Source organism: Natator depressus, chromosome 11 (genome assembly GCF_965152275.1).
Source record: "Natator depressus isolate rNatDep1 chromosome 11, rNatDep2.hap1, whole genome shotgun sequence".
NCBI classification, from domain to species: domain Eukaryota; kingdom Metazoa; phylum Chordata; order Testudines; family Cheloniidae; genus Natator; species Natator depressus.
Genome location: NC_134244.1, coordinates 17176716 through 17189812, shown reverse-complemented (window position 1 = coordinate 17189812; position 13097 = coordinate 17176716). Strand labels below are relative to the sequence as shown.

General features: G+C 38.7%; 1 protein-coding gene across 11 annotated transcripts in view; it reads left to right on the top strand.

Annotated features, from left to right (window-relative positions):
• The window catches only part of NCKAP5 (NCK associated protein 5), a 587437-nt gene that overhangs the window by 532576 nt on the left and 41764 nt on the right, over positions 1-13097 (top strand). For all 11 annotated transcript variants that reach the window (XM_074967251.1, XM_074967249.1, XM_074967241.1 and 8 more), the window contains one exon: positions 11094-11408. In XM_074967251.1, the coding sequence (XP_074823352.1) occupies positions 11094-11408 (315 nt within the window). The remainder of the gene's footprint in view (positions 1-11093; positions 11409-13097) is intronic.

Sequence of the window (13097 nt, the reverse complement as noted above, 5' to 3'; positions counted from 1 at the left end):
CCTTATATTTTAGACTTTTCACTTTAGAGATTATTGCTTTTGGTTAGTACATATTTTGGTTAAAACCACTTGTGGACGGACACATCTTCGTCTCTCTGTATGGAGCTTTGGTCATGCATTTCCCATTAACACTACTTCACATGTCTGTAGTGGAGCAGAGGGAATATTACAAAACACTTTCTATGGATGTTTGTTCGGGTTTTTTTCCAATTCACTTCACTTGTGCACACACTGATTTTCTGTTCTGTTTGTACAAATGGTGGAATGGGTTTTAGGAGCATGAATGTTCATGAAAAACAAATTTTAATCTTGAATGCTGAAATATGCTTGAAGTGCAAAAAATGAATTTCAAATTTTTATTTTTTTATTTTTTATTTTAATATGTAATTCAAAATTCACATTCTTACCAGTTAGTTACATAACTCATTCAAGCCTGTCCAAAGCCTGTTGAAATCAGTAGCTGTTTTTTCATTCACTTTAATCAGCATAGCACAATTTCAACAGTAATCTCCACGAGCATGAAATATTCACTGAAGAAATTCATGCGTCACTTTGAATATTGAATATATCTGAGAATTTCACAATCTGAGGACCATTCATAAACAGAAAAAATCAAATTTATTTTTCATTAATTATTTGTCTCTCTCCAGCCTCTAGCAGGCAGAGTGGTACAGTATGCTGTTCCCAACCACTCATGTTAATGATGTTTTTGAAACACCACCTAGCATTTATATTACAGACATTTGTTATGGGGAAAACACTTTCTGAAAGAAATCAGTATTCATTGTTCTGGCTTTAGATCATGACAATTTGTCACCAACTGCTGCTTTCTGTTTACACACAGTTAGCTTTCAGATACAGTGATTAGAATATCATCTGGTCTGGAGGAGCTCAACTTGTGTGCTGAAATAAGAAAGATTATAGTTCAACTGAAAGTCACCCAGAAAAGTCTGTTAACAGGTTTTCACTACATTAATTGGGAAATAAAGCCATTTAGTTGCACGTGTGTGTGTGTGTGTGTGTATATATATAACTAGTTATTACATTACGGTTAAGTAAAATCACCCTCTGGGCATAACTAATAAATTATTTAAAGCCTCATTTAATATTTATATAGCTGTTATTTTAGCACTGTTTTGTGCTATTAAAAACAAATCGGTGATGTTACTAAAATAAATATAGTACATTGTCTTTTGCATTTGCAATACGCAGAGCTTCTTGTGCACATCTTTTATAAATGACTTCATAGTGCCTGAGACAAAATGTGTGGACTCAGAGCTCTGTCACTGCTCTTGTCTGTTCACTAGCAGAAAAGTGAAGGAGGCTCTCCTAACGTGAATGAGACCACGCGCCAGTTACACGAGGTTCCTACAAGAGCATGTTATCAGTGGCTACCAACCTTTTCAGTCAAGTTTCCTGGTTTATCCTAGACTAAGACTTCAGCAATACCAGTCAGTGAACTCTGGCTTCCACCCTCAGTGGTACTAGGGTTGAGACTGAGGTTTGAACTGGTCACAACTGAATGTGAGTAAAACCAGAAAACATTTGCTAGGATTCAGTTCATAGCCTCTATGTCTGTGGCGCTCTGTTTATCTATGTAGATATGGCCCCATCACTATTGTATCTGAGTGCTAAACGTGAATGGCTTTATCCTGACAACTCTCTTGGGAAGTAGGGGAGTAGTGATAGTCTCATCTTTAAGATGGAGAACTGAAGCATAAAGGGCAAGATTTTTTTTAAGGTGTTTAGGGGCCTAACTCCCATTGAAACCAATGGCACAGAACTCAATGAGAGTTAGGGGCCTAAATAGCTTTAGAAATCTGAGCCAGAGAAATTAAGTCCCAGATTGTAAAGGTATTGAGGCATTGCTCCACTTGGCGTTGCCATGCCTAAGTCTCATTTTCAAAAGTGACTTAGGTTCCTAAGTCTCAGGCTCTTTATAGAACAGATTTTTAAAGGTATTTAGGCACCTAAATATACAGTTAGGTGCCTAGTGGATTTTCAAAAGCACCTAGTGCCCATGTCGCATTGATTTCAATGGAAGTTAGAGGCCCAGGTGCTTTTGAAAGTCCCACTAGGCACCTATGTGCATCTTTAAGTGACTAAATCCCTTAAAATTCCTGGCCTAAGTGACTAGCCCAAGGTCACATACAAAGCCTGTGGCTGAGCCCCAATCTCCTGAGTCCCAGTTTAGTACCTACATACACTGACTATCCTTTCTCAGGCTGCGGTACTACACGTTTGAACTATGGAAGAATCAGGAATAGCCACACTTCTGCATTGCTACAGCAATAATTTATCATTTATTTTGCTTAACTTGGATTCATCCTGTACATTTGATTTGAGGATTTCACCTTCTCTTCATCTATTATTCATCAGTTGGGAGTTCCTAAGCACACTTGCAAATCATTAATGCTGATTGGCAGGTGAGAATGTACAGCCAAAGTTATGTATAGTCAAAAAGGAGGAGTCTGATCCCTTCCAAAACAAACCCATTTCTACCCTGACCCTGTTCACATCCTGTAGGTGCAATTCAATTTTGTTAAAAATTCACAATGAGTCTTACACACAGAGCTAGAATTTTCACCTTACATCAATTAAAGGCCCTACTATTCCTGTTAAGGCATATCAAACTTGTTATTCTAATGTCTAATTTTCTTGGCTAAAATGTAAATCTTTTCCCAGTAAATAATTATAACAAATTGGAGGAACAACTAATGTTTTGGGAAAGATAAGGAACAAGTGCAAGTGTCCATAAATAATTTTGTTTTTACAACTTTTGTTCTTAAAAATAATGGACATTGCCCAAAAATGCCCTAGGTAAATCACAAATGAGAATACATGTGATGAAATCCTAACAAAACTTCTGTTGATTTGAATAGGGACAAGGATTTCACCCATGATCCCTGCCCCAAAAAGCTTACAATCTGTCTTGTCATAATGCAAGAAGAGGGATAACAAAATGGGAGAGGGAAGATGGACAGGAATAACAGTATATGGTAAAAGTCAGCATACAATATGGTAGAGCAGAAGATTATTATTATTACTTGCTATCAATATTACAAATAAATGTGTCTGACTTATTGTTGTAGGCAGAAGTGTGTCTTTGGAGAGGTGGGTGAACGAAGAGAAGGTAGTGGTCTGGTATTTCCACTCAGACAGGAAGTTCCATGGATAGGGGTGTCATAGGAAAGAGCATGCAGATATTTGTGGGAGAATTGTACAGTGAGGGTATTGAAGTTGGATGGAATGCAGAAAGGCAGGAGAAGGGGTGAGACAATAAGAGGCATGGTTGGATAAGTGGGGAAGGACAAATAAGGACCACAACATAGTTTTATAGAAAAATTTTAATTATAATTGGATCTGAACTGCAACCCGGATTTGAGCAACCCTGAGTCTGGGCAAAGCTCATATTTAGATTAATCAGTTTGAAGATACAGGGCCTGATTCTTCTCATGTCCCCTGGTATAAATTAGGAAAAACTCCATTGCAATTAATAGGATTACATCAGTGTAAAACTACTGTAAGTGAGAAGAGAATCATGTCCATACAAATCGTTACCTCTTAATTCTCCTCTGATTTGTACCTACAGTAGGCTTAGCTTCTTCAGGTGTGCATATTGGTCATGCTTCTAATCCAGACAGTAAACAACTGATGCATTCATCTTTGACTAATTATATCAAATGGTAGTATAAGCCCAAAAGGAATAATCTGCTTGAAAACTGACATCAGTTTGGCAGAATTATGTACATTTTTTTTGTAGTTACGTTAGCACTGCAGATGAAGAGAAGGATGTGCAAATAAAGAGATCTGTTCTGCCATCTGTAGTTTAAATTCTTCTTGCCAATACCACATGTAGTTTAAAGATGTTTATTAACTGGTAAAGCAGTTTTGCAGAGATCTATTTACACTGGAGATATTATTATGAAAGAAGAAAGAGTGATAATTAATAATCTGGCATGTTTCAAAATACCAAAAAAATTAGCTGTGCTCATATCTGGCTCAAAAGCCACATCATATCATCTGTTGCATATGCCAGTGTAACTTTTAGAGACAGGATGAATTTCTCATGCAAAGAAAGAGCACTTGTCAGAATATTTTGGGGGGCTTCATTTTAGTGGTTTGAATATGTCTCCTTCATTTTCAGTGCAGTCATTCACCCCTGTGCAGACAGCCCACACAAGAGTTATGTATCACTTTAAACACTATTTTGAGGGCTAAGTGGTGAGCAGAATGGGTCAAGAATTTTCCATAAACTGTTTTTCAGTGGTAACTGAGGTTTTGACTAAATGAATTTGATTGTGAAAAGTGTCTGCTTTCTGTGAAAAATTTTGGGTTTCTTGTCAAAACATTTCAGCCAAAAACCAAAGGATTTCCACCAAACACTTTTGGGTTTTTGGCCAAAAATTCAAAAATGTCTGTGTGATTTTTTTCCCCACTAGTTCTAGTGATGTGTGCCCTCTACTCAAGGGTAAATGTAACCTTTTTTACATAAAGCGAACCATTAAGATGAAAGAAATTAAGACCCTGTGGGCTATGGTAGTTGTAGTTACACTACCCAGGAAGCCAGGTTTAATGAGAGCTGCCTATATACTGTTTGAACACAGATTCTCTATGTCCCTAAAAACATTTTGTTATTTTTTAAGTTTAGATAGCCAATGTGACAATCTACATGACTTGCCATTAAAATTAGCTCTGGTAGCCAGTATTGTGTACACTTTTCCTAGTTCTACTACAGTTATAACTGTTAAAGGAATTCTGTACTTTGAAATAGAAGTAATGTTGTTTGTTTACATTAAGGTAACCAGCAAAAATGTTTGTGTTAACCTTGTGATGCCGTCTGATTCAGAGCTGTTGTGATTAGCGAAGTTTCCAGAAATCCTGACACGTTTAGCGAAGTGGGATTGACTTTTGACCATCCTCTGTCAATCTTAGCACAGGTCAATACAAGACAATGCTTTGATTAGGGCATGCTGGAATCTAAAACTAGAGAGATATAGAGAGATATAACTCCTTGTCTGCACACATGTCCAGAAACATATATTTTGTTTATCCAGCAAGCACACAGACATACACTTGCCCTCAAGCACATAAATAGTCCCATTATTTTGAATATGGCTATGTACTTAATTGCTTTGCTGATCAGGGGCTCATTCATTTTATTTCAAATGTAAGGCACTCTAAGGATTATTTAATCATTATTATATATGCATGCATGTAAATGCATCCCCAAACTTGGCAATATTTAGAACTTACACTGCTTTATATTTTAAAAACCCTACAAATACTTTTAATTAATTGGAATTAAACTCCTATTTAAGGAATAATTGAGATCTGTTCAGATTATTGGCTAACTCCTCAATAAACCAAACATCTGGTAAGAATTTATGAGTGGAATGTGAGTCTTTGATCCACCATTTTCACAGATCAGGTGTTTTGGAAAGCTCTACCAAGTATCCAGAAGAAGAGAATACATTGCCAATGCCTTTTTTTTTTTTCTGAATAAGAATATTTTTGTAAATTATTGGAGCAGTGCATCTAAGAAGCTGTACTGAAAGGCTATGTCATCACTTCCATTATAAAATCCTGTTTTCAGAGATTCACGCTCTCTCTAAGGTTGAACTCTGGTTTGTGGAAGCTCAACCCAAGAGTGCTTCTTTGTACCTAATCTCAAAGTTATGTAGGCCCTGATTTTGCCTCATTACTCACATTAAATAGTACTTTACTTTGCAGGCAGCCTCATTGAAATCAGTACTTGCAGAGTAAGGTACTATTCAGTATGGATAAGAGTGACAAAGCCAAGCCTTGTGAAGAGGCTCCTCCATGTACATGCTTTATTTATTTTTTTTTCATTTAGGAGTCCTTATTTGGGCTAAACTCCCCTATTTACATCAATTTGGAATTTTAACCTGAGAAAGGACAGAAGCATCAGGCCCTCTGGGTTTCTTGTTGTACTGTTCATCTTGTCTTCTTTTTTCAAATAATGATTTCCCAAATTGCATATTATCTGAAACTGGAAACAAGAGGTGTCTTATGTAAGAACGCTTCTTTTATGTAATGTGATTATTTTAAAACAACCCAGGAATTTGGCCAGTGATGAGTTCTGTGAATGTGTTGCTGGTATTTTAAAGAGAAAAAATCTAATCATTTTAATGTATCCTACACCAGGCCTCATTTCTATACCAGGATGAGGTGTCCTGACAAGATGAAATATTTGTCCATGGTTGCCAACCTACCCTGACTAATCCTTACTTAGGGAGATGCATGGATTCTACCGTCTGATTTTTAAGTAAGCAGTGAATGGGGCATACCATAGGAACACAGGACTTGTCAGACTGGCTCCAACCCAACATCCGTCTACTTCAGTAACTTGTCTCTGACAGTGGCCAGCATCAGATGCTTCAGAGGAAGTTGAAAGACTCCACAGAAGGTGGATGTGGGATAATTTGCCCCCATGAAGGTCTCATTTTAATAGCTAGAGATTGGTGTAAATCCTGAAGCATGTTTTATATCCCTTACAAAATTTTTCTATTAACATTAACATTAGAACTCTAGATATTCTTGTTTATCAATATAGTCATCCAGTCCCTCTTTAAATCTTGCTAAGTTTTCAGAGACCTATTTCAGACTATAAAATATGCAGTTGCTTTTTGTCTGGAGAGGTCTCAATGCTGTTACCACAGGACACTAAAGTCCAAGGTTTGTCAGACTACAGTACCATGATGTCTACCTTACCAGACTAGGGGAATCCAGACCAGACTGGATGATCATCTTATCTATGAAAATGTGGAAGTTAGACTGAAATTCCTACACATGCATAACTGTTCAGTCAATTCTTAGATCAGAGAGCGTAATGGCCAATGCCTTGTGTAGAAGTAACAGCTTGTCGGAGGAAACCTCGCTAAACCCAGAGGTATTCCTCAAGTTGTGCCATCCATAGGGAAATATGGAGATAGTATTGTTTGCTGCCTGTCACAAGGTGTCAGAAGGTCCCCTTCTGGGGTGAGGAGGTTTGTGATCTCCTGTAAATGTCTCAAAGTCATGGGCCTATTTCTGCTTTCAGTTTGGAAGAACGCATCTGCACAGGAGTTATAGGGACTTTTGTTTTGTAGGCAGAATCAACTCCAGGCAAAGGAAAAATTCTTTCGGTATTTCAGAGACTGATTCTTGACTATTTGGTCAGTAGTATGGCAGATGGTAAGACTGTGATCACTATAACAAAGTCATGCCTGTGGAATAGTGCCTCTCTTCCCTGAGGCAAAAAATACAAATAAAACAAACCACCACCGCCTCCCCTCCAAGGAATTTGGCATACTTGCCAGGGAAGACTCCCTAACCATAGCAGTTAAGCTCAAATATTACTCCTTTTGGCACATTAATGTTCTGCTGAGTCATTTTATATCTTTGAGTTTGATTATGCAACCTTACACATACTGACCAGCACTTAGTAATGTAAGTATTCCAACTGAAACCCCAGCACAGGGCTAAGAGAACCTGAAGGAGTCATATTTGGGCTTAAGCAGTTTGGCTTGGGAGCCATCCCTGATGAGTGTTCCACATACTTCGATTTGGCAGTTGCCTCATAGAAGTTAAAATCCAGCACACAGGAATACTTAATACTCATTCACTTAATAATGCAAATCATTCTTCGGGGAAAAAACCCACACATCTATGAACAATAGTTTTTTTGTATTAATAAAATAAGCTTTCAGGTATAAAGCAGTAATGCACATTGAAAAGTTAGCACACTACATAGAAAGTTGTGATGTTCATTGTGTTTAGATCTAGGGACAGATTATAGCTTGTTGGGTTCACATCTTTTTGGAAAATCTCGCCACCAGTGTCACAGTGGGAGCTTCTGAATACTGAGCCCTTTTGGAAACCAAGATCCTGTGGTGGGTGCTCTGCACTAAAAGCCTGGCACTGAGCTCCTTTGAAAATCTGTTTTACAACATAGCATCTTTTCCTTTTACAAAGATGGTTAGCCAGATACAGCATTCTACAGAAGATTTTATTTTGGTTAAAAGTATTTATGTTTATTAAGTGAGACTTACTTTGTGCTCCCAGGTCACTCTCTCATCTAATCAATTATTTTAGAAACAGTTGGGGATTTCCACTTTTCAAGAATCATTTTTTGGCAATCAGCACAGTCCTTACTAGTCATTTATCTTGATTATGAGCTCTATCTTTCATGGATGTTAGGTTTCCTAGGATTTGTAAAGATGAGTCATGAGGAAGAGGGATTCTCTGGCACGAGATGTGTTCTTTCTTGAAGCTATTCCAAAAAGAGTTGATAGTCTTTCACTTCCAATTTTCCTGTGTTGAAGGCCACTGCTACTTTTTTGCATGATCAGCATCCGTTGTTTGATTTGAGTCCAGTACCAGACATCGGTGTGCTGTAATTAGGAAGGACTGACTGTTGTTTCTAATATAGAATATTTTTAAAACAACATGATGGAAAAGAATGGCTGTAAATGGAAAAGAGTTACAAGATGTGTGCTTGATCTTACAAGCTCTTCTTTTGCAGAATTTCCAATGAAATTGGAATGCAGAATCAGGCCCGATAATAACACTGCAGACCATAAAAGGCATGCTGTTAAGATATTTAGGGTCCAAAATATGGTCTTCTTTTTATCCCTCCTAGTTTATCCCATGTCTTTGCTGAAGCCCTGGAATTCTTTCCATTGTTATCTGATCTATACCTCTCCAAACTAAGATCTCCACATCAGTCACCATCCTTCCAGCTAAGTAGAAATTAATCGAAATCGCTTCTTCACTCCCGTTTTTCTTTAGTTGGTAGGAGCCCTGTCAGTAAATGATGTCTGCTTATTATCCATGGGGTTTCTAACCCCTGCTAGTCCATGTAGCATGTTACCAGGACTGACTCATTGAATGTAACTTACTTGAACACTGTTACAATCTGATAGGAACAGTCCACAGAATTCTAAGTAGCTATGTTATTGTGGCTTTAAAAAAAACCCAGAGCAATTAAAACTAAAAAAGAGGAAGGATGGATCAATTGTTAAGGCTCTTGCCTGCCTTGTCACAGGCTTCCTGTTTGATTTTGGGCAAGTCACTAAGGCCTGGTCTGCACTAGGAAAAGAGGTCAGTATAACTACATTGCAGATGGGTGTGAAAGATCCACACCCCTGAACAATGCAGTTAAAACGACCTAACCCAGTGTTGACAGTGCTAGGTCGACAGGATAATTCTCCCTTCAACCTAGCTACCTCCTTTCAGAGGGGTGGAGCACCTACACCAATGGGAAAACCCCTTCAGTCTGCATATATAGCATCTTCACTGAAGCACTACAGAGGTGTAGCTACTCCGCTGCAGCATTTTAAGTGTAGACAAGTCCTAAGTCGCTCTCTGTGCCTCAAATCCCCATCTGTAAAGTGGGGATAATGATACTTCCTTTCTTCACAGTGGTGTTCTGAGGATAAATGCATTCAAGACTGTGATGCACTCATATACTACAGTAATTAGCAGGCATATAAGTACCTGAGATAGATAGATAAAACTACTACTTCTCTGACAAGAAACTGAAAAAATAAATAGCCACCTAACAATTTTTTGGGGGGTGGAAGGGAGGCAAAGATAAGTTCTTATACCAATATCAAGTTAAGATAAATATATTAAGTGAAAACAGCCATTATTTCAGAAGCAGACAGGCAAAATGTGTAAGGGAGAAATGTTTTCAAATATTAGAAATGCTGCAGAGGAAAAATAACAGAACATGACTTGACAGAGCACTGCTAACTATGATGGTGTTAAATAGCAAATAGGAATATCATAAAAAGATCAGTACATAGGAGCATAGAAAACAGAGATGGAGAAGATCTATTAAGTCATATTCTGTGTGTCCTACCAGGGCACAATTGCTTGCTACCATATACTCTCAAGTCCCTTTTCCAGTCTGGTTTTAAATTGCTCAAGCAATGGGACTTCCACCACTTCTTTGGGGAGTATCTGCAACCACCTGATAGATCTTGCTGTCAGGATATGTTTCCAGATATTTAACCTAAATTTTGCTTAGTTTCAAGCCATTAGTCCTAAAGCTTCCTCCTCAGTATTTACGCTCTTAAAATATAGGTCAATTGCCATAATACCCTCTCAGGATTGTTTGGCCAAGCTAGGTATGTCAGAGGGGAAGACTATGTGAGTGAATAGAGAGGGAGGGGATAGGATTATGCAGCTGCATCCCTATCTCCACTCCATGGCTGCTATGGTGGAGCCGAACACCACTCATTTGAGAAGACGCAGGGGGAGGGATTTGGTGTGAGGCTTTGAGTCATGTCCCCCTGTCAGGAATTTACCAACTAAAACACTTGCTTCCCTGATCAGCAGTAACTGCTCCTCTGCAATTTGAATAAACAGCGCATAGGGCATGTGTGACTAGATAACATCAGCTGAGCCAAAGTGTGAGAAGGCAGGGATGTGAGCTGTCTTGTCATTGCTATGGGAGGCCTGTGGGGGAACCCTCAGAGGCTGATATCTCCAGGTAACCCTGTAGATCTTGGTCATCTGCAAGAATTGGTGGTATGACTTCTGGCAGTGGCACATTAGCACCCCTTTCCTTCCTCACGGAAGAACGAGCTCCTGTTGTACATGTTGCACATGGGAAGGAGAGCACTGCACTCTTAATTCTTTTACTTTTTCCTGTAAGCCTACCCCAGCCCTTAATCATGTTAATGGTCTTCTCTGAATTCTCTCCAAACTGTTAAAATATAATGTAGCTCAAAGAAATTCGTATCAACCATTAAGAGCAGTAATTAGTTTCTAGTACATGCCTTTTTAGCCATTGTCATAACAAGAGTTTAAGTCATGCAACTTAGAATGTCTTGTCTTTTATCTTTTTGTTGTGGTTTAACTGTATTTGAATGTGATGTTTTGTTGTGTTTAATGAAAAAGATGTTTCACGTGAAATATTAGAAGTTGCAATTGCAACTGACACTTGCTAAATGTGAAATGTTTTTCTTTCCTTAAAACCTTCCTTTCAAGATACCCTCTTTCCCCATAGCCCCTTTCACTGTCTTTAAATACTAGTGATTCCTTTAGCTCCACTCCCATCACACAATCTTCCTGTATCTTAGAGTCTTGCTGCCAGATGAGAACATTGGACAGTGGGATAGGAACCTTCCCTCTCCCAGACTCAGGAAACCGGTCAACTGGACGATATATTTCTAAGCAAGAATCAACTTTAGAAACTGAAGTCTTCATGTCTCCTGAGCAAGCCCTTCCTTTAGCTCCTTCAATAAAAGCCAAAACTCTTGAACGAGAAGTGCCTTCAACAGCTAAGAGCCCAGAATCTGTGGAAAGCATGATTAGTCATTCAACATCTGATCCTGCCATGACTGCCAAAGTTGTACAACCTTTTCAAAGTCGCCTTCCAAAACCAGTCTCCTCAGGTAAAGTGCCAATTACACTGGAAATAAGATTCTTTCTGCCCTAATGTCTGTTTCCATTAACAGAAGCCCTGTAATAATGACGTTAGATAACGAGAACACTAAGCATGTAGCAGAAAAGATTCCTTATGTGAATATATAAGGTTATCAAGTTGGTGACGTGAGTCGAATGGAAATTTGGTTGCTCATAATGCATATCTGTATCTCAAAGAAAATTGTGCAAAATATTAAATCCATTCCTCAAGAAACAGTATTTGAGAGAAAAGTAGGGCCAGCCCTGAGAAATGCTGAACACTGTTGATTCCCATTGATTTGAATAAGAGTTGCATGTGCTCAGCAACTTTCAGGATCAGGCTCTCAATTTGCTGTCAGTGGCCTTATTGTGATATTAAATGTTAAAATGACATATTCATAAACACTTGCTTTCAGAACTGAACTTGGAATACAAAGTAATTTGGACTCAGTGCATAAATTCTATACCAATGAATATTTTGCCTCAACTGTAAACATAAGTCTTTTGATATGTTACTGCACTGTACAAATGTATTTATAGAGAGTAGTAAAAAACACTTATTTTGATGGACCAGCAGAATGTGCATTAACTATCACATATAAAACAAGAGCTCACAAAGGAATGAAAGACATATGCTAAGGCCCCAATCCAGCAAACACACACATGAGTATCTTTATATATACAAACTGAATTGAATATAGTCCCACTGAGTTCAGTGGGACTGCCAGTGTGTAATGGTATGTGTGTGTATGCGTGTTTGCAGGCTTGTGGCCTAAAAGTACAAGTGCCAGTAAAAAAAATGGATGTTAATTACACCACAGCATTTATCTTTATCATGGAGTAATTTCTGTACTTAAAATGGGAAATATTGCAAATAACACAATAAATTAAACTGCTTTGGGTGGTGTACAAATTTTAATTGTTCCTACTTCAATATTATGTATTCTTTGTATTATGGGAATGCCCCAAAGCCCCTATTAGGATTGGTGGTCTTTGCTGTTAAAAACTGTGCACTTAGATCCACAAAGGGCAGATAGACATCTAATGTTTAGGCTCCTTGATGCACAGTGGAATCCACAGCCCTGAGTTGGAGACCCAGGCTCACTGTACAATGCATGAGTAGAGTTAGGTGCCTAAGAATGGGAGTCACTGAGCAGGGAACTGCCTAAGCTAATGCCAAGGACAGGGGTGCGGCCTGAGCTCCACCTCTCCAACGGAGTCCGCCACCGCCCTCCACTTGGGATTCACAGCCATGAAACCTCTTCTGGCACCTAAATCAGCTCAGCTCTTTCTCTCAAAAAAATGGGGGCAGCTATTCCACCTCTTGTATAGCTTATAGCCCAATGGGAGGTGCAGCTTCAAATCCGTCCTGCCCGATTTGGAGAAAGGACTTGAATCTTATGTGACTATCCTAACCACTGGGCTACATAGTATTCTGGTTGCAGCTTTAAATCTCTCCTGTTGAAGCTGTTCCACTTTGTATGAAATTTTTAAACATTCATTGGGCCAGAGAGAGTGAGTGTGAGAGAGTGACTCTGTAGCCCAGTGGTTAGTGCACTCACCTGGGATGTGGGAGAGTCTGGTCCAAGCCCCTATTCCAATGACCACATCCCAGGTAAGTGCTTTAGCCACTGGGCTACATTACCACTTTCTTCTGTGTTAGTAGGTATCCTCTGAGA